The 23,138-nt window shown below is 41.7% G+C and overlaps 1 protein-coding gene across 9 annotated transcripts in view; it reads right to left on the bottom strand.

Annotated features, from left to right (window-relative positions):
• Positions 1 to 23,138, bottom strand: part of LOC124423781 (low affinity immunoglobulin epsilon Fc receptor-like) — a 72,246-nt gene that overhangs the window by 14,880 nt on the left and 34,228 nt on the right. For all 9 annotated transcript variants that reach the window (XM_046961963.1, XM_046961962.1, XM_046961965.1 and 6 more), the window contains 2 exons: positions 20,061 to 20,159; positions 6,840 to 7,145 (listed from right to left, as the gene is read on the bottom strand). In XM_046961963.1, coding sequence (XP_046817919.1) covers positions 6,840 to 7,145; positions 20,061 to 20,159 — 405 coding nt within the window. The remainder of the gene's footprint in view (positions 1 to 6,839; positions 7,146 to 20,060; positions 20,160 to 23,138) is intronic.

The raw sequence follows: 23,138 nt of genomic DNA, 5'->3' as shown, positions 1-23,138 counted from the left end.
GACACGAGCGTTGATCCTTCCGTAACGTTGCTCGCTCGGAATTTTATGTAAAAGACGAGAAACGTGGAAACGTGCTCGTAACAAGGAAATTATGTCTCGCGGCAACGGTAAACGAAACAAGTCCTAATTGCGTTCGAGACCACCGAATTCTACCGCTATTCTACCACCATTCTACCACCATTCTGGTAGTACGACGAACGCGTTCGATATAAATTTATTCATGAGCGGGCTACAAGACCAACCGAATGCCATCGAATGGTAGAGAGATTTGTTCGCGACGTGCAAAGAAAATTATTTAATGCTCTCTACGACTGGTATACCCGCGCGCGCGCGCGCTCGAGAGAGAGAGAGAGAGAGAGGAAGACGAGAAAACTAAACACCGCCGATACAACATTCATGAAAAGTCGTAGGATATAGGAAACGGCCAACGAGGGGTACACACCTAGCGAATTATTCATGAGATGAGATTTGTACCGAGATTACTCGGCGCCTCTCTATCTATGTGTGTGACGCACCGTAATTGAACCCTCCGTAGACGCGTTTATATATGTGCTGCGTCGATCGAAATAGAAAGATTCTACCAAAGAATATGGGATGTATCACAGGACAGAGGGAGGGGCGGGGGAGAGATAGATGAAATTCGAATTATATTTGAATGTGGAAAAAAATGATTCCATCGTAAATGTGACACGCACCGAAAATTTTCATCGATAGCGCCATCAATTTTCGAAAGCTTTATTGTTTAGCCGTTAATGAGCCTAACCGAATGGCCGATCGAACGGAAGAGAGTAAAAGGAGGGGGAAAAAAAATGTTGTCATTAATTTAGGTCCCATAAGTTCCGAATGACGCTTTGGGTAGTATCGACGCTTATATCCTTCTAATACGTCTAAAAGAACTTTTGAAAAAGTCGTTAAAAGTTAGGAAAAATGGTATATGACTCGGGCATTTAACGATCCTGGCAATGGCTACCGCGAGCGCGATAGGAACATTGACCACCACACACGGACGTCAGTAGTATAACCCGGTATTACTGGCCGATTGATTGCTAGGAGTGAGCTCGTGTTGTTCGCATAGAATGGAATAGCCTGCAGGATTCTTTCGCAACGTGTTTTGCCAAGTGAACACACCGCGAAGGAATGTAGGCCTCGGTCAGAACTATCAGGATCGGGGGACACGGTGACCTCAAATTCGCCGATCATTAGCCAGGCGTCTGGACGGCAAATTGGAAAAAAACGAATCCCTCTACTCTCTCTCTCTCTCTCTCTCTCTCTCTCTCTCTCTCTCTCTCTCTCTCCTCGAACTAAAATAGGATGTTTTGCAATTTCATTACATCTCCGAAAATGGTAAAACCCAGTTGGTTTTTTCAAGTGCGAAGAGCTAAAGTTACATGGGCGCGAGCTAGCACTAGCGTCACGTGCATAAGCATGCGCGCGAGGAACGTCGCGAGAGAGTCAGGAGGAACGCTTGAAAATGAAAGTCGAGATTCCACGGAGGGATCTTTCGCAATCGGCCGCTCCGTTTGTTTAGAAAGGCATTGGCGGAGGCCCCTTTAAGTGGACACAGATCTCTCGCGCATTATCGAATCGATGGAATATCTACGGCGATTACAATCGAAAAACTCGTTTCGTTGCTTTCTCAAAAACAAGAACGGGATTCCGTTCGTGTATCTTCTTCAATTTTTTATTTTTCAATCCCCGTCATCTTTGACTTTCGAAAGTATCTCTACTCGTTAAGTTTCATTTTCGGGCGTTATGTTAGCGAGAAATACTGATTTTTGATTTAAAAACGAACGAATACGGTAAAAAGAAAGTTTGGTCCTCGTTAACGACGACATTCGAAAAATTCGACTATCTTTGTCTCGTGATGACAGCTAATTAATAAATTCGTCGATGCCTTTATCTCGTAGCTACGTGAATAATACCCGAACGATTCGGCGACCTCGAGAGATCGTTCTCTTTTCTTTGATAACTACAAAAAAAGAAGAAGAAAAAAAAAAAACTTTCGTTCGTCGACCTTTCGAATCGAGAAGCGACTTGGATAGATTGAAATTTTTCAAAAAAAGGAACAAAGCAAGAGTCGAGAGTCGTTATCAGGTACGATGTTTTATCGAACGAACATTCCATTCTCATCCATTCCATTTATTTTTATAGAGATGCACCATTAAATGAATCCGAATATTTATCACTGCTGAGAGAGTCTTCTCTAAAATTTATTCCCCCGATATACCTACAATAACGTTCTCGTAACGAAGAGAATTAAGCGGTAATAAACTATTTAGCAAAGGTACGTATAATATACCTGTCCGAAAGGGAGAAAGGGGGGGAGGGAAAGAGTAGTGGGAGGCTTCGCACGCACGATCCAACGAGACCACTTTCTCCGAGTTCAGTTCGAGCAACCGTCCTTGACAAAGTAAACTGGATTCATTTTAGCTCACATCTCTCCGGATTTATCATTCCCGATTGGAAATCGTGAATATTTATATTTAAGATGCACGGTCATGGTTTTTACGTCGACTCAATCGGACCACTTCTTTTTTCGCGACTTTGATCCGGGCATCGGATAAATAAAATACAATATTGTATTTATTCATGAAGATGTAAAATTTCGTCTTTTATAAGGAACTTTCCATTGACGAAGAGTCGAACGTACAAATTTTATATACGTAATCGTACGTTATACAGAAATATACGAAGATTAAATATGATAAATGACAGGCATGGGCGCCGTCTACAACGTAAAAGGATTTTACAACATTCTTTTTCTAAATGTCAAACGAACGATGGATTTTATTAAATGACGCTCATCAATGATATTAAATCTAACTGACGAGTTTCGTTTTATCGGTGAACGAGAAAATAAAAGAAAACGTAAAAGAACGAGGAGAAGACAAATGGAAAAAAAAAAGGAGGAAGAAAAGCTGCCGTCAGACTAATTTACGTTACATTCTTTTTTGCATTTAAAATCGACACAAATTACAGGAATAGAAAAGCCGCGAATAATTTATATCTACTTCAAGTATGGCACCGTTGGAAGATCGACTTTGACGATGCGCATCGATTTTTAAGCAAGATAGATAGGATCTCGTTTTAACGTAGAAAAGACGATGCAAATAGTCATATATAGGTATATACACCAATATGCTCCTATAACGGTATATACATATACCAACGATATTACTACTTTTACTAAGAGGCACGATAAGAACGAAAAGGTACTTTAACGGATGAAAGATAAAATTTTGCTCAACGATTAGGACGATTAGTGACTATATCGCGAACATGCCACGTAGCATACATATGTACGTTTAATAGCCATACACGGAATACCATAACCATTAATTATTTCCACGAGGTACTCGAGCGTTCGTAAGATGGGAGAGAAACCGAGAGAGAGAGAGAGAGAGAGAGAGAGAGAGAGAGAGAGAGAGAGGAGAGAGGATGCTCGAATAGAGCTTCTGACAAGGACACACGATGGGTAGCACGAAGAGACGAACACGTTAATGCTTTGCAAGGTCTCTTCGCATATGCATCCAACACCATTACCATCAGTACCATCTCGGGAACAACATCCGTGGTTGCATATCCAGAGCTTCAGGATTATCAAGTGGAAGCCAGCAAGAGCAAAGAGGCCTTCCTTCTATCCTCGGCACCGATGCTTTCGCCAAACGCCATGTAGGACGTTTGTGAATTATGTCATCGTGCTAGAACGCGTAGGGCATACACAAACACACACACATCGACAGGAATGTCCTCCTTGAAGACACATCCACAATCTCGGTCATAGTTCGTGCAAGAAGGGTGATTATGCTCGGCGAGACTGAACCTTTCCCCCCTTCCCCCCTCGCCTCCTTTTCTCGATCTTCTCCTCCTCTTCCTGCTCTATTGGAACCTTCACCAAAGTTTCGCTTAAAACTTTAAGCCACCGGTACTCTTCGTCTTATTTATACGAACCGTACATATCGAGGCCGCACTTGCGACTGCCTCCTTCAACTATGCCTCCTCCTCCTCCTTCTATCCCTCCCTCACTCTCTCTCTCTCTCTCTCTCTCTCTCTCTCTCTCTCTCTCTCCCTCGGTTTCATTCTCTCGCTTTTGCAAGTTGTCAAGACAAACAGAAGTTTGGAAACTCTCGAGCTGAAAGTCGCTGTTTGTCGGCTAAAATTACTCACGTTGTACTCGAACCCGTACCCCGTTGGGTTTGGGTATCGCGGAACGTTTACCAAATTAAACTTGATTTAAACATTTACTCGGGACACGCTCCTGCCAAACTTTCTCATAAACCGTATCCACCGAGTTATAATTGAAACACGTGTGCTCGGAAAGGTACGTTTGAAGAAAAAACCAACCGCGAGTATAAAAGGAATTTCCTTCGAGTCCCGAAATTTCTTTATTTTTCTAACATTTACCTAGGTCTTTTGTATTTATAGGAAAGAGAATATTGAAAACGTTGCAAGAGATTCCTCCTTTCGAGAAACTCTATCCCGTTTAGAATTTAAACTCGATACCCTCTTCCTCTCTCTTTCTCTCTCTCTCTCTCTCTATTTTCTATACTCTTTCTCTTCGTTTATTGCCCGTCTCGCTCACTTTCTCAGCTTGCTTTTCTTCTCCCCTATTGCTTCGTATCGCCGTGAGCGCGTGCAAATACCCAAGAGTGTTTGTCAATTTCTGATCTAGAGGCACGTTGGATAGTCAAACATAGAACGCTGGATAAAAAAGAGAACGAAAAAGGATGTTGCAAACGGATTCGTAGCAGTTTAGGTGAAACTCTTTTCTTTTTTTTTTTGCAATACTTTGTACGATACGATGAAAAAAATCGATGTTACGTGATCGGCAAAAAAAAAAAAAAAAGAAAAGAAAAGAAAGGAAAAGGAATATCGCTGGCAAATTTTCCGATTGTCCATGTCCACGCGAGAGATACAAACACGCGGGAGAATTAGAATAAAGAAAACGTTGGAGGAAAGGAAGAAACGAAATAAAAGGATCGGACGCATGGCATGCGTCGTGATTCGGATGTTCCATGTCACGCGACTATTCTCGATTGGATTGGTCGGCCGATAGCATATTGAATAGCCGTCGAATATCAAAGCCCTATGTACTCGATTAAATCCTTGACAGCTTTCGTTCGCATAACGAATTCGAAGAGTCGATCGAGAGGGTACTCGTGTAATAATCAAAAATATCGAAGATCAAAAGACGTCAACCAGCGACGCGCAAACGACGAAAGGCCCCACCCTTCCTTCTCCGCGCATTGGTTCGAATAAACTCATCAATGCGACTCGACAATCGCGGCTCGATGGCCAAAACTTTTATTTTTTTGTTTTTTTTTTTTTTTTTTTCCTTTATTTCTTTATTTTTTTCAACTCATCGATATGCCATCGATATTTTATAGATCTATCGATCGTTTCTACAAAATCAAAACAAATATCTATCGTTTGGAACGGCCCTTTGTCTCTGTCTCGTCGTGTTACATTTTCAGTGCGATCTATAACGCTAGAAAATAAACTCGCGAATAGTGGTACTTTCAACGGGAAGTATTGCCGGACTGCTTTCGCTTACAGATATACATGGACGCACGCGCACACACGTTCTGTCCGCATATTTTACGTATTACGTTACAGCAAACTCATGTCGTGCGTATCCGTTGCACGTAGAATATACATACGTACCTAAATACGTACGTATCGCGTACGTACGTTTATAGTTTCAGCAAGTCGATCCGGTAAACGTACGTCTCCGGCCGTGATCGTTTAAAACGTTCGCGACGACGCTGACAGAAGTGAAAACGCGCGACGGAAATAGGACATCTGCGAACGCGGGATTTTCCTAGATACGTAGGTACACGTCTGATGTAATAGAAAATGGAATGACGACGACGCGGCGGGTACTTTCGATTTATTAAAATATCTAATCAAAACTTTTCTATGCGATTAAGGAAATAATAGGGAGTTTTGACAGGTTTCGTATACGTTGATTTTTTGAGAAAAGAGGGTGAGAGAGAGAGAGAGAGAGAGAGATAGAGGGATGGAGGAGAGATGGATTGCGCAGCACTAACACAGATCGATAAACCACCACCTCTATTCGAACGAGAGAATGTCTGTGTACTCGATGATAAAAGCATACGACAACCACAATCTCTCGTAGGATGATATCCCGCAGAGTCGGTAGCGAATAGAAGAGATCAACAACGAAATTACTGTCTTCTGTTTTCGCGAGTATACTTCGTTAAAAGAAATATATGTATTACGCGTAATAGACACGATGCCTTTCCCTAAGCCGAACGGACTGGAATGATTTTTCTCGGAGAAAATAGATTCGCAAAAAAAGAAAAAAGAGAACGATATTGACGGAGGGAACAATACGAGTGGACACGTTCGAGAAGGTCGTCCAGACGTATACCTCTACATCTTTCTCTATCTTATTCAAAGAGACCGATAGACACGTTAGGAAAGGAGATTTAGAGCGTAGAAAATCGACGCCGCGTTTCGCTTCTCTTCGACTCGTCTTACGAATTCGTAGTCGAAAGAGTCAAGCGCGAGACGACGAGACTTCGACGTTGACGTCGACGTTGTTGCTCCACTACCTCCTGCATACTCTCGTTATCGCGTTACCAAGACTCCTACGGGCTATCTATCAGCCTAGTTCCATCCAATTCCCTTTCTTTCTTTCCCTGTCGCGACGAGGAAAAAGAAAAGAGAGAAAGAAGCGCCATGTTCTTCGAGACAGAATAAATTAATAATAGTACAAGAGAGAGAGAGAGAGAGAGAGAGAGAGAGAGAGAAATGGCTGGAATGATTCGGAAAGAAGGAGTAGAAAAAGAAGATGAAGAAGACGAAGGATTTACCAGCAAGAAGATCGATTCTAGTCCTGCTCCTATCGCTGTCCTCGATCCCTTGAAGATCGTCCACGTAATCATCGTCGTAGTCCTCTCTGTGCTTCCTATTATCCTTGTAGCTAGACGAAGGATGAGAATTGCGAGCTAAGCCGTCGCTGTTCATCGAGTCTTTCTGCGCGGCTTGACGGACTTTTGCCTGATGACGAGAGTTGAAGAGGACGGCCGGCGGCGGCAGCGTCGAGAGCTGAGTACCTTGAAGACGTTTCTGCAGATATCTGGCGAGGAGGGCTTGAACCGCGTCGTTCTCGGCCGTGCCTAGAAGACAGAAAGAGAGACCTCCTCGTCATCGTCCGAATTCATTACCTTTTTTTTTGTTTTTATTTTTTTTTCATTTCCTTTGCTTTTATTTTGTTTTGTTTTGTTTAATTTTCCCAACTTTGTTTTGCCTTCCTTTGCCCTGCTCTGCTCTGCCCTGCTCTGCTCTGCTCTGCTCTGCTCCGCTCTGGTCTGGTCTGCTTTGTGCTTCTCCTTTCATCCTTCTTTTCTCTCTTTCCACTTCACGTATCTTTTCTTTTCCTTTCTCCTTTTCTTTCTGTCTTCGTTCACTAGCTCTCCTTTTATATTTTTATCTCCATTCTCTTTGACTTTACTTATCTTTCTGCGCTTCGTCGATCATCCCCGATCATCTACGAATTACGGAGAGGAGTCCTTCTTCCTGCCTTCTGTCCAGCTCTTTTTTTTTTCTTTTTTTCGCTTTCACACACACACACACACACACACACACTCCTACGAGTACGATAGATACGGCGGAACAATGGGGAGGATTGATACGGCGTGTCCGATACTTTCTTTTTTGTCTCTTTCTCTTTCTCTCTCACGAGTATGTGAAAGGTTAAAGAAAATACACGAGAGAAAGAGAAGGAATTTTCTATGGGAAAGGATGGTATGCGTACAAAAGAGAAAAGTTGGTGAATTCCGAAAAGATCGTGAAGAGAAATTCGTAACTATGCAAGTTATGTGATAGCGTATTGAAAATAAAATATCGATACGAGAAGAGAGGGAAAGAGAAGAAAAGAGGATTTTTCGAGTGAATCCAATGCGATTTACGAGACACGGGATTGAAAGCTCGTCAAAGGTCAAGTTTAATAGAAGATCCTTGAAGGCACTCCAATTTCGATTGCGTTAGACGTGAAACCGTTAGAGCAAAACGTCGACGCGCAATCGAGTCCTCGCGAGCTTCTCACTCTCGATCGAGAGGACATGTTCTAACGCATTGTCTGAATAAAATAAACAAAGGAAAGTGAAGCGGATCAATGTGTTTCTCTCTCTCTCTCTCCCGTTCCTTCTCGTCACCGAACAAAATTTGCTTTTGTTTTATTCCCCCCGAATCACTGCGAAAGATAAAACGTAACTACTCTTCCGCCCTATCTCTCTCCTCCGCTATTATTACTCTGATTTATTTGTTAAAAAAAAAAAGAAAAACAGAAAAACAGAAAAACAGAAAAACAGAAAAAGGGGGGAAAAAACAAGAAAAAACAAAAAGTGCCAGGAGGCGTACGCAGTCGAGGTGAATTTATGAATACTGGTAATAAAAAGAGAGGAAAAGTAAAAAAAAAATATAGCGGAAACCCGCCTAGGGCGGTGTACGCTCGTTTAAAAATTACCCTGAGCTTTTGTATTTTCATTGACTCTTGCTCGATAGTGAAATAACTTTTGGTCGGGTGATTCGTACTCGAATGAACATTGATTCAATTGAAAATAAAATTTGACCTACGACACACGGTGCGCCTTATCCATTTCTCTCTATCTTTTCTTTTCTCGCATATACGACGTAAATATTTTTAATCGTTTCGATAGATAAACGGGCGCGAATATCGTCCCTATATAACGATATGCGACAAATAGAATCAAATAAGAATAATAATTTCATCGAAGGAATAAAGAGTACTACTGCTCGTCGTTTATCCACTCCTTTGATTTTTCCTCTCGATTTAAGGCTCGATCGATATACTCGTACATAGGTCGGGATTTTACGGGAAAAGTATGATCCGGTGACAGTACGTACATATATATCGCATAAATAACAGAGAAACTTTATTTGAACAGGCTCACTCTCGCAACAAGCACTTGACCCCCCTGCGCGCGTGTGGAGAGCGAAGCAATAAATATGACGCGACGGTAGCGTACCGAAAAATTGAACAAAAGCGGATGATGTATTTTCTAGTTGGGTTTCGTTTGAAACGTTCCTCTTAATCAGGCAAAAAGCGTAGAGAAACGCGTTACGCTCAGTGTGACTTAATCAACTATTGAAAACTGTAGAGATAAATAAATAAGTTGTTGCAAACACTGTGCAATGCATGCGTACACATGTAGCGTACGTGTACGGCGAATAAAAAAGAAAACATCGAGAGAGAAAAAAGGAAAAGGAAAGAAAAAAAGAAGAAAGGGAAAAGAAAAAAAAAAACACGATCGCATCCTCCTTGACATTTGGTTAACCTAAAAAGGAAAAAGGAAGAAAAAAAAGAAAAAAAAAAAAGGAAAAAAAAGGAAAAAGAAGAAAAGACAGGAAAGGGCAAATCTTTGTAGAGTTGGAAAAATTGATAAAAAAAATTGTCGGTATCATGAGCGTAGATAGTTCGAGTTCGCTGAAAGCGACAGAGCTAAAAATTTCTTTATTATGTCGTTGACGGTATCTTTCTTAGCTTTTGATCTGTCGATCCCAATACTGATCCACGGTCTTTTTACGTTTATTTTCCTACGACGTCTTATCTTCGATATCTTCGGCAAGCTCGTAGCACCTTTACCCTATTCAAATCCTTATGTACGATTCGACGAATACTCCTGGAAGGAAAGGAAAAGATTTCAAAGGAATTTGAATCAACGAGACAGGATCATGGGATCGAGGTGTCCTCGACTATACAAGTACGTCGAACGATTGAACTATATTTTCGATATCGGCAAAGGACTTTAGTCGATATTCGTATAAGCAACGTTGGTATTAATAAGGCGTCTCGACTTTCCAAGAGTAACTACTATTTTGGGGGTTTCAATTTCAGTCGATTTAACGAATGCGAAAATGCGATTGGTTTTGATCGCGAAGCGACTTCTTTCAATCGTGAAAAATATTCGACGCGTTTAAAAGCATACCCATTCTCGTAGGAAATACGGATATAATCAGAACGATTCAGGCGTTACTTTTGCTTCCAGAACGCAAACCTTCGAAGATAACGAATCCGAGATTGTTTCGAGAAAATGGCAAACCCAGAGAAAAAATTCGATGGATAGCGCGAGCGTCCAGGCGAAAATGAGTTTGGACCTCATAGTCGAGCAATTGAAGCGTGAATTGTCTTTGAAGGATATAGAAGGCAAGGAGCAAAGCGTTTTAACAAATTTAACGACGGAGGAAGCAAAACCGAAGGATTTCTTCGAGATTGCTTCCGAAGAGAGCAATCCGAAGATCATTAACCACGAGGAACGAAGCGTAACGACCGAGCACGTCGAAGAAACGACCAATCCCACCGACGTAAATGTCATTTCGATGAATTTAGAAGAAGAACTCGAGACAGAAGAGAGAGAGACGACGAATCGGCAAGGAGTAGAAACGATTTCGCCGAGGGAACCGTAAGTCCCTCGTTCGAGAAATAAAGGACTTCAGGAAGTAAGAGAATAAATTGTTTAGGGTGGTCAAAAGCTACGAAAGGGAAGAAGAGAATTTGTACGGGCTTATTCGATCGATGATAGCGGCGGAAGTGAAAAGATACGAAGAGAGAGAACGGGAACTTCTGAGGAAAGTTCATTCGGATACGACTGACGTGGGTGGAAGGTGGACGACGAACAAACGGGCCTTTTTCCTCTTAAATAAGTATACTTCTATCTACAATTGGGAGAGATTAACGATCGACGATATCAAATCTGACGAATCGATAATGTTCGCAGTGAGAACGCGTCGCAAGAGACGAAAAGGGAGAACGTAGAGGAGGATACGAGGAAGCGTCTCGACGTCGAAGAAGATAAAAATCGACTCGAGAGAGACAACGACAACGTTGGCTTCGCTTCGATGTTCGTAAACGAGTGTAAGAAGTCCTCCGACCGTCCCAAGGATAGAAAAATTAACGAAGGGGGAAAGTAAGTGGACGAGGGAAGATCGTTAACGACGAGACTAGACGCTTCGCATTCTCTTACCTTTATTTTCTTTTCCTCTTTCATCCCTCTTCTCTAATCTCGCGCGAGATCGTTATCATCTATGTAGCACGTCGGCGAAGGAGAACGTTCAGGAGGAAGAAGGAGGATCGACGGATCGGGAGACTCAAACCGAACGAGTACACACGATACGAGCGGCAAGAAGTTGTCCATTGCGAAGAAGACGAATCTATCGGGTCTTCGTCGGCGAGTCTCATAACAAAGACGAACTATTATTTGGATGGATCCATCGAAAAGCCTCCGATAATCTCATTTACGAGAAGGGCAAAGCTAGCGGGAGTCCCAGTTACGTCCCGCTTACAGAGAGGTTTCGATGGAGATACGTTGGAGCGAGGAAAGCTCGTTAAAAGTGCCGCGCGAGTTCTCTCTCGGATCTTGTTGAAAAATTCATTTTATCTCTCGCCGGTTTGTTTTCCGACGCTTTTGCTTCTCGAGTGGTGCCAAAGGAAGGGAGAAGGAATAGGGGAAAACTCAAGAGTAAGCCAGCCCCCCCCCGTCATCCTCGATCGTTCGTTTCTCTTCTCTTCTCTTCTCGGAAGAGCGGAAGAAGAAAATAAAAAACAAAAAAAGAAAAGCTTCCTCGTCTAAACAATCTCCTTTTGCTTATCTTATCACCTCTCTCTCTCTCTCTCTCTCTCTCTTCCTCTACACTTTATCCCCGAGAGTTGTTCCATCGAGACCGCACTCGCGAAAGTCAGACTTACCGATTTCGGTCGAGCCAGCTCTCAGAGTTTCCAAGAATTAGGCCGATCGGAGAGAGGAAAAAGTATCCGGTGCCTTTGGGAATATCTAATTCGACGCGAACCGCCGGACGGATGATACTTGATATAAATGAAAGTATATCAATATTTACGGTTGCTTGCCTACTTTCGAAGATTCTTCCTTCGGTGGTGTATGCGCGCGCGATTGTTTGATGTTTGTCGAGTGTAAATTGCAGAGAATCCTAAGTAAACGTTCACGGGTTCGCGCACGCGCGATACTACGATGTCCGAAGGAAAAGTGCCTTAAGTAATGGTAAACATAGAGCGGAAAGAGGGACGAGGGGGGACGGGGACGGGGGGGGGGAGGAGGAAGGAAGAGAAAAAAGAAAAAAAGGAAAGTAAGGAAAGGTACCTTAGGCACGTTCCGCTCGTTGCCACTGAAATTTAACGGAGATGGTTTATTTTGTGGGTAGTAGTAACGTTTACCTCTCCTCTATCGAACTCTAAACGAACCCGAATAGGTATAATAAAGATGTACCACCGAAAGTACACCGGTAGACGGAGATTCGAAAGAAAAAGATAGAAAAGGTATTATATAGGGACGTCTCGGAATCGTAGATAAAAAGAGAAACTCGCGGACTCGGTTGGGGTGGTCGGTCCGTCCGTGGAATGGTAGAAAATTAAGCGTCGCTGTCTCGTTCAACTTTTTCTCATGAAATTCTTTTCCCATTCGCCGAGAGAGGGAAAGAAAACGGCAGGAGTGGACGCCTCGAACAAATTATCTTCAGTCACAGTGGACTTCCGCTGGGACTTTTCTTGTCTCCGACTAAATCGAAGATAGAAAGAATAGTATAGAGCTTTTAGATAAATTCAGCAGCTATCGAAGAAAAGCTTTTTTATCGTTGAACGACGTCCGTTCGTCCATTTGGAAGTAGCACGTGTAAAATCGCGAAGGTTGTTTGTTAAAAAGAAGAAGGAGAAAGACGAGCGCGTCCTCCTTTTCAAACTATTACGACACAATCGCATCGTCCTCTAAACAACTTTTCCTTTCGCGTTGAACGTAAGCTTCATTAAATGGAAGTCACGGGGCTACTTCACCGATTTGGCATCGAATGCCTAACGTTAAGTGACAGTCCCATTAATGCTTTCGCCTGGGGCGGACATACGAATTAGCCGCCCGGGGAAGAGAGAGAGAGAGAAGTTGACTGACCGACATTCGGATTTAATTAGCGCGCAATTTCTATCATGACGAGAAATTTTAACGTTGTCCTCTTCTCTCTCTCTCTCTCTCTCTCTCTCTCTCTCTCTCCCTCTCTCCTTCTCCTCCTCCTCGTCGTCCATCGCCATTTACTCTCACCCTTCGATCTTCAGCCTTTCGCCGAACGATTTAACGAGCCGCCCGATTATTGTCAATCGATCGTTCTTCGACGAGACGCTCAAATTTGGCCATCGAATTTATTTCAGGATTTTTATCGGACATGCTCGTTACTAAAAAAAAAAAAAAAAAAAATGAAAAAGAAACAAAAGCGGATCATGCGATATCGAGCGTTAATAATAGCGAGCAATAAGCAATAGCAATAGCAATGCAATGCAATGACTGATACGCTAATGGAAGGTTTAAATATTAAAATATCGATGTTGCGTATTCAATCGGGAGGTCCCCGATGCGGAGCGCATTGATATGCCTCAAATTTGTAGCGTCCTTCAATGATGATGATAATAATAATAATAAATGTTAATAGCTATAAGAGTGATGCGAAACGAGATAACGATCATCTAACTGAGTGCGTTTCGGATATCGCGAGATCTTTTGCCAACTTTCCGATTTTCTCTCCCTTGATCTCTATTCCCTTTTATAAAGAGATAAGAAACACACGTTCTTACTCAGTCTCCTGTCAGCAAAGACGGAGGACACGCGTCTACTTCCCTTGTCGTTCCTAATAAAATTGCTCTCCCTTTCAAACTTTCCGCTCCTCATCTTCTTCAGCGTATAGCAAGAGAGACTCGTAGACGAGGAAAATGGGGAAGAAAAAAAGAAAAAAGAGAAAAAGAAAGAAGAAGAAAGAAAATGAGAGATAGAGAAGCGATAAAGCTGGCTCGCAATATTTTCCAGACTTGCGCACGGTTCGCATCTTGCGCAGGCTTTCCTCTGGTATGTCCGATCGAATAAAAAGAGAAAACTCGTCGGAAGCATGTGTACTATCTTACGAATGAATTTTATCCTAGTACCAGGGAATAAAAAAGGTACGAGAGGGAGTGTGAGAAAAAGTCCGATCGGAAATTTAACGTTGTACTGGCCGATGGGATTTTCGAGTTATTTTAAAAACGAATCGACGTATGGTCGTTTGAAAAATTTATCAGAAACAAAAGAAAAGAAAAAATACCTCGGATTTTCTTCTACCGATTTATAACGATATACTTCGATGTACATGTTGATTCGTTCTAATGTACATACGCGTTAGATTTTCAACCCTTTCGATCTTTTTTCAACCGCAGCTCGATGTTTCTCTTTTCAAAATCTCGCATTCCAGCGAGGCTCGTAGATTTCACGGAAACGTTGAAAATTCATCGTGAAAAATAGATTTCAACGATCACTATTTCGACGAAAAATAGATTTCAACGTCGCACGAGGTTACAACGTCGAACGGTAAGCATCGATTCGAATGTCGAGCGATGTTCGAAGCGAAACAAAATTGTCTTTTTTCTCTTTCCTCTTTTTCTTCTTTTTTTTTTCTTTTTTTTTTTTTTTTTTTATTAATCCGCAGAGTAGGATGCCGAATAGTGGAAAATCTCGGATCTGGGTTATCAATGTACGCCGAACTTTGATTCTCTATCGTATTCCATTAAAGATATTTTTTACCTTTTTTTTTTTTCTTTCTATTCATTTACCTTGCTAAATTAATTTCACCATACCATTGATATTATAAAACCTTGAACGCATTCGAGTACAATCTCTCCGTTAAACTATTAATCCTACTATTAATAAAGTAACGGAATTTACATACGCCAAACGTATGATCGAATTTATGAGCAAAACTGCAGCAGGTTTTCGTCCTTTCTAACCGGTTATACTATATATTATCTCCTGTAAACGAGAAAAGCACGTTAGTTTTCAAAAGGTCAAAACAAACGCGCCACGACTCGCGTACCTTCTCCAAAGCATATCTCGATCAAATATTACGTTGTATTATTGCTGCTCTTGAAACAATGAACAATCCCAATGAAGGAAAATGCGCGAAACTTTTTGATCGTACAGAAGACCATTAATAAAAAGTAAATGAAAAAGTAGAAGAAGGAGAAGAAGGAAAATTGCAAAATAAAAAGGCTCGAACGAACTCGTGCATATCATTGCGATCGAGCATACGAGATCTTCAGAACAGCACGATGAACAAATTCCGTCTCGTAATTGGCGGCTTTTTCCGCGGTAATTGGAAGCGACCGCGCGGCCTCTATTCGTAGATATCGAAATGCCGAGGAAAACGGAAACCGAGAGAGGAAGAAAAAAAGAATTAAAGGAGGAAGTGAAAGAGAGCGTTAAATGGGAGAAAAAAGAAACCAATGCTTCGAGTGCTCCCATCCTGAGGGGAGGAAAAATGAAAAAAAAAAAAAAAAAAGAAAAGAAAAAAGAAAGAAAAAAGGAAAACGTAAAAAAGAAGACGAAGAGTATAACGGAGAAAAAAGAAAAGGACGAAATTTTTATTATTGTAGAATCGGCAAAGACCGATCGGCGAAAGAACGAATTAAAGAAAAGAAAAGAAAAAGGAGAAGAAGAAAAAACAGGAGAGCAAGAAAAGAAAAACAAAAAAAAAAAAAAAGAAAGAACAAAGAAGGAAATTTCTCTGGGCACGCGCGAGTTCGAAAAGATAAAGAAATCGAGTCTAAATCGTTTTATAGGAGAACGACTCGAGAGCTTTCCGCTTTAACTGCAATTATCCTAACTTCCGAGGATCGCTCGACCCTTTGACCCGACCTTTTACCCGGTCCTCACTACCTTCCCCCCCCCATCGCCTCCCATACTATCGTTCCTTTTTCTCTCTTTCTCATTCGAAGAAAATTTCTGGCATGAAACTTTTCCCGAAGTGAGTCAAAAAGAAGTGTTTTCCCGGTTGTGTCCCGCTTCCCTTCCTCATCGAGAGAGAGAGAGAGAGAGAGAGAGAGAGAGAGAGAGAGGGGACTAAGGTCTCTGTTTATCTCTCTCAAAAAGAGAGACGATGTGACATGCGAGACGGATTCAAGCGTAAAGAGGCATATCCTTAAATAATGCATAAGATGAGACAACAAACTTTATTGTAATTTCCCTGCAGAGCAAAAACTTCAATCCGGTTTTCCAGGGTAGGATTTTTCTATCGGCGGGGAACGTTTCATCGAACTTTAACACGCATTATACTACGAGCGTTAGGAGGCAACAAATGATAAAATAAAAATTTGCTCGATAACAAACAAAAAAGAAAAAAAGAAAGAAAAAAGAAAAAAGAGAGAAAGAAAGTACATTTCGAAGTTACATATACTGCATGTACATATGTATAAAGTTTTCGCTGTTTAAATCAAACAGAATTTGAATACATACTGCATTATGCGCACACAAACAAGCTCGAATAATATTTATGGAAATCGAAACGTTGAATTCGAATTTACCCAGTCTCCGGAAATAGATTAATTAATACGCTTGCTTAATTTTGGTTCTGCTTCTAAACGAAGCTTAAATTCATCTTGTTTCCCACGGAACTGCGTAGATATGTCTATATATATACATATATATATATATGTATGCTTGAGCTTTTCCAAAACAGGTCTGTATAGTCTTTAACTTACTTCTACGTAATATAAACTAAAAATAATACTACCTAGTTTTTTTAACTTACATACATTTTACAAATGCGAGTACGTACGAGGAGGAGAATGGAGAAGAAGTTGGTAAATAAGAAGGAAGAAAAAAGATAGAAGAAAACAGAAGAGGAGAGAAGAGATGAGGGGAAAAAAAAGGAGAGAAACAAAACGAAAAGAAAAAGAAAGGAGCTAATAAAAAAAAAAAACGAAATGAGTAATGATTCATAAGTTTTGCATAATGTTAATTATACGAACGGCGAGACCGTGATGCCGGAGGGAGAGAAACTGTCGGGAGAACAACACGGCAACGATATCGTCCAAGCCCATTTCAGGAAAAAATCGAGATACCGTGACGCGCAACCTACGATATTTGCATACAATGCAGCGATCGCGAACTGGTAAGCGTGCGCATGCGTGCGCGCACGAACACTCTCGATGCACAAACAATAGTGCGCCCTTTTTTTTCTTTCCTTTCTTTTTTTTCGTTGATACTGCCATGCAACAGAACGAGAAAGAGAGAGAAAGAGCACACGTGTCCGTACCGCCGTAACGTAAATCATACTACGAATAAATCGAAATCTCTCGTCGTGGATCGCGCTGTTCCTGGCGTTTGTAAGCGACAAAATGGATCTATCTTTCTCTCTCTCTCTCGCTATCATAGTCCACAGCGATACCCTTCCTATATCCCCTTCGTTTCATCCGTCTTATTGTAATTCCCTTTAACGCGTGCCCAGAGATCGTCCTCCATTTTTTTCTTCATCTCCCGACACTACTAATAATTCACGCGTTTAATCGAAATCGCAAAACGCTTTTCTATTCTTTCCACCATTCAAAGTATTAATTCGAGAATATATTTTCTTTCTCTCTCTCTCTCTCTCTCTCTCTCTCTCTCTCTCTCTCTCGATACATACGGATAATAATCCAACGTAACACAGCAAGCTCGTCAATAAAGAATATCAAGAATTTTTTCAATTCTCGACGTATTATCGATCAACGTTCCGTTTTATCCCTCGTATCCGCTAATGAATATGTTAATTAGTAACGCCCCAACGTTTCTAAATCCCTCTTTAGAATGGATGATAAGAGGTAATCCTTTAAATCTCGTTCTTTTTTTCTTTAATTTTTTTCTCCTCGATGAATAACTTCAATAGAGTCCGACTCTCTGAATATTTTTTATTATGGCTCATTAACGCTTGAAAGAGAATCAATGTGACGACGCAGTAGGAATGTTGCAATTGTCACGAGCTGTGTAATATGACGCTGCATTACGTTTGCGCCAAGAAGAAAGAAAAAGGTATGAATCTCTCTCTTTCTCTCTCTCTCTCTCTCTCTCTCTCCCTCTTTCTCTCTGTGTGTGCGTGTGAAAAGAGAGGAAGAAAATATGAAAGTACGCATAGATGCAGTCGCGATATTACACGGTAAACGTAATACGACATGGCGTTACAGACTCGAGCTCGGAAAAAGTAAATTAGCATAGAGCTAGGAGATAGCTACAAAAAAGAGAAGAGAAGAAGAAAAAAAGAAAAAGAAGAGGGCAAAAACGAGAGAGAGAAAGAAAGAGAGATGCGAAACGAGACGAAAGTGATTCACAAAATATGTCTCTTGTCGTTTCTTTTTCTCTGTGCCCTTTTCACTATTATACTTCCTTCTGTAATTTTCAAAAGGGAAACGAGAAAGAAGGAAATGGTCGATCGAGAGCAAAGGACGAAATAAAATAATGGACGCCTCGGTTACTAGCTGCGACGGAAATGAATAGAATGAGGGTGCCGGCGATAAAATTACAATCAGGGTGCGGCTCTGGTAATGATCGTGATTCGTTTGTCGAACGAATTTGTAAAGAGGACAGACAGAGAGGGAGAGAGAGGACGATCGGGCGATTGTTCACCGGTATTCGCGTTAAATATGCGGGATAATTAGCAATTAAAACGCTGTAGGCAGAACTCGCATGACGAACGGCAGATGCTGCCCTTTCCTATCGATACCGTTTACCGCTGCGTGCTCGCAAAACTATACCCTTTTTATTACTCCTAATTGCAAGGATTCGTTAACACGTTCATTATCTCAACATCGAAGTAATCGTCGAGCCATAGAGCCGCATCCTTAATCAAGTAATTACATATATTGCCAAATGTTACGACACAGGTAATTACGAGGAAAATAGGAAAATTTCCAATTACTTTTGATTCCACTTTAATTGTCTTTGGGGCCCCATCGAATTCCGAGCAAACTCATCCAATTTAGGTGAGAGAGTACAGGGGGAATGGGATCGTTTATGACGAGAGGCCGAGGAGGAGAAAATGCAACTCCTTTATGGGAGTTGGCTCGTACAGGAGATGACAGCTACGTGACCGCGAGTATCAAACGAATCTCCTCCTTCTCCATCTCTTTATCCACGCGTCATATTCCTTCTTTCTTTCTCTCTCGAAGCTTATTTCAAGGATCTAATCTCTTGAAGGAAACGAATTCCCGCTCGTTAGAGCGACGAGGAGTAAGATCACCGATACTTGCTTTCTCCTTTCTTTTGCACCTTTTTCTCATCTTTTAATATAGGTAAATTCGAGAGACCCTTAATCGGTATGCCGATCGCGTACTACCTACACCCTGTATAAAGTCATACGATCACTCGAAAGGAGCCATCCATTATAGGCTTCGCATTTCACGTAAGATCGTTCTCGAAGAAAATTCTATAAATAGAAATGGGATAAGAAAGCGAGTATAGTGCGCTTACGTTACCATATTTTGAAATTACCTTGTCGTAAAGAGCTTCTATTTACCATATTAGCTATAGTTTAATCGTAAAGGTACGTTGAAAGCTTCACGGTATCGACGATATAATATCTATCGTCTAACTACGGTGACGTCTTAATAAACTTTCAATTTCTATCGATCGGAGTGGAAAATTTTCTATCGTCGGCCGAACGAACGAACGAACGAACGAACGAACGAACGAACGAACGAACGAACGAACGAACGAACGAACGAACGAACGAACGAACGAAAAAGAATAAAAGAAAAGAAAAAAAAAGAAAGGATAGATAGAAACGAGATAAACTCCATCCACGAACAAAATAAAAGCTCGGCGTATCTATTCTACTTTAATCACTGTCGCACGGAGATTACCTATTATATCCCTTCGTTGCAACTATGGCATAACCGGGCTTTCTAGGCATCGCACGTCGCGCCGTGGAAAAGCACTTGGCTCGATCGACCCTGTTATTTCCTTTTTGCCTGGCGCACACTTCCACGTTCAAACACGACTTCAACTTGGAATTAAATTTCTCCTTGTATCGCACCACGTTATTCGTCCTCTTCTTTTTCCCCTCTATTTCTTCTTCCTCGAACGATAGAACGAACTCTCCTAACCGCTATCTTCGAGAGAGAGAGAGAGAGGGGGGGGGGAGAGAGAAAGATAGCTTAATAAATAAATGAAATTTGTGAGTTTACGATACAAATTGGCAATTGACGTTCGCTGACGCAGTTTCGTAAGACTCTCGTTACTTACTGGTATTTTTGTCTCTATATTGTGGCAGAACTCCGGCGACGAGACAACCGAGAGTCAGGTACACCGCGAACCAGAAATGATCCATTGCAATACGTTCGACTGTAACAAAAATAAGATGTTTAAAAGTTAAATGGAAGTTTAGCAATTTTTTGGCTGCTTTAGCCAAGAAATGCCGCCTCGATCGAACGACTGACTTTGTGTGTTCTATAATTTCGAAAGAGGTTAAAAGAGATTTGTTCTTTTCCTACGGACTATAATGAGAATATTAGATTTTTATCTTTTATATCGAAGAAAGGTCCGACACCGATCGGACTCGTAAAATTGTATTACCGCTACGTAGATATTCTCCGCTCTCGGCGATACTCACGACGATATTCTCGTCGATTCTCGAACGAACGTATCGACGAAGGGTGGAGCTAGCTTTCTCATCCCTCGAAATCCTCCGCGTTCAGAGCAGTATCCGTTCTCTCGGGCTCTGATCGAATTCGCGCGAACGGACGTTGGTATTAGCAGGCCATACGCGAGCAGCCTAGCAATCATCGAGCTCCTCCATAGTAATCGATCGTTATAATGGCCTTCACGTCATTGACAACTTGTCGAACGTTAAAGCCGAGCTCTGACGCTGTCAGGAATCAGAGAGAAACCCCCTATCGACGGCGAACTCGTCGATTATTGACCTCGATTATTCTCCCTGCCTCTACAATACGCGTTTTCACGAACGCACGTTATTGTCCCGTTCGCGTTTATTCTTCGCGACAGCTGTCGGACGTATTCGCGAAAACGAATTAGAAAGGGACCGAGGTGGGGAATAGGAAAAGGGAAATTTTGCAAATCGCCGAGAACAACTCGGAGAAAACTGAACTAAAGAGTCTCGGAGATACGGATGCCTGCTAATGGGGGGTAGTTGGACTAATCGACTACTATCTATTTTGCATCGCAATTGCTTTTCCCTCGCGACTCCCGAATAGTTTCTCCAACTAAACTCGATTAGATACAGTTTAAATTCAAAATTATACCAGTTTGCGTTTTACAAAAGTACATCCTCGTTTTCCTCTATGTTACCATGTGCCGCGACGACGTACAACACAGCTACCAAACTTTAACTAACCGTTCCCCCCCCCCTCCCCACCTTGAGGAAAGTCTCGTCTTTTCGAGCTTACCGGATGGACTAAAATAAGCACAACAATCGGTAACGCGCTTTCATCACCTCGATGCGAGTTAAACGCGATCGGTCACGAACGCGTTCGTTCCTTTTAGACGAACGAATATCTTTTCTCCCGTTAAAGTAGCACACTCGATCGTTTATAAAACTTAACCAAAGTTTACCGCGTATCATATCCATGCGTAACGCGGGAGGATGCCGAGAGAACTTGCTGCTGCAAAGTCCCGTTAATTTCACGGATAAGGCGCCGCGCTGCTGGTGCAACGAGAGAGAGAGAGAGAGAGAGAGAGAGAGAGAGAGAGAAAAGTTTCCTCGGTTTTAGCCACAGATAATATCCATGGAAACTAGTGGTAAGGTTTGAATGATACTCCCATAAGCTAGCATGAGTTTCCGCGTTTAGGTTGCCGCGAAAATGCTCGTCGAAAGAGAAGATACCCCGCCGACTCAAAGAAATGACTCCTTTAAGGCCTGTAGAAGACTGACAAATACCAACATCCTCTCTTGAGACTTTACACGCTAAGATAGAACTACCAGAACGATACTACGCTAACGTTCGAGCTCATTTTCACCCAACGCTGATACTCGGATTATCTTTCTGCCTTTCTTCTCCTTCCGACCGTTTGCTAATCTATTCTACGATGATTACGTTGGTTATATAAAGTAAAAGCTTCGTAGAATGTAAATTATTTTCTCAACTAATAAATAACTAAATATAATCCTTTCACCTTTCATTGATTTACATTAATTATTGAAACGTAAAAATCTCTCTATGAAAAAAAGAGTCATTTTCGATTTTCCCTATCTTTTTCCGGTTCGCTGGTGAAAATAAAAAAATAAAGGGAAATAGTAACGTATGCGAATAGACAGCCGTATAGGTAGTATACTGGGTGAGTAAAACGCGTCCCTTCCGGATTTCGAGCGAATTCGGCGATTTGACTCGATTTAACAAACCGCACGCTCCACATACATATATTACGAGAGCTCGGTGTCCGTCGCACATTTCCAAGAGAAACAGAGAGAGATAGGGAGGAGGGGGAAAGGGAGGAAGAGATAGAGGTAAAACGAATCTGTTTGATCCCTTTGGATCGTATCGTGGGATTTAGGAAACAAGCGTGACGCAAACCGCAATCTGACCCCGTGAATTAACCCTTTTACCATCCCTTCCCCTCTCTGACTCGTAAGATCTATTTTCCACTTTGTTCGGCCGGTTAAATTCCGCGAGTCTTCTTCGTGAGGTACATACACACACGGCTGGTATTTCATATTTCGTGCGGAAACTCGTTTCACAATTAGCCTCTTTCTCCAGCTGTACCCTTTCGAAAGATAGAGAGAAAGAGAAGGATGCCGAAAGCGGCGATGCGATGAATTTCCTGAAAATGAAATATCCGTCCAAATTCTGTAAAGTAAAGACAAACAACCAGCTGTACTCGCAAATTCACCAAAGAGAAAGAGAGAGAGAGGGAGAGAAAGAAAAGGAAGGAGAGGAAGAAGAGTAAGGGGGAGAGCCTTTCATCGTAGACATATCCGTTTGATCTCGTATTATGAACAAACGCGCGTTTTATAGGTAGCTACCTAGGTACACCACTTGCCATCTAAGGTTTACCGGATATAATATTACTCTTGGAACATAGAAGAAAGGACGGATGCGTGTTAACGCATAAAAAGTTTGCCGTATATTCTTCTAGAACCGACAAAAGCTATTTTCTTCCAGGAAATTTCACCGATTTTCAAGATAAGACGACAAGAAATTTTCTTTTCAGTTATCTCATCTTTTCGTCGTAAAAAGAGAAAATAGGAACGAGGAAGGATAAACTTTGATCAACGATATTAGTTTCCAGTTTTCCCCTGGTGGATACATAAGCGCGCGTCGTCTCTTTACGTCACGTAATTGAAAGTAATCGTCGAGGAATGAAGGG

This window comes from Vespa crabro, chromosome 4 (assembly GCF_910589235.1).
Source record: "Vespa crabro chromosome 4, iyVesCrab1.2, whole genome shotgun sequence".
NCBI lineage: Eukaryota > Metazoa > Arthropoda > Insecta > Hymenoptera > Vespidae > Vespa > Vespa crabro.
This window is presented reverse-complemented; position numbering and strand designations above follow the sequence as displayed.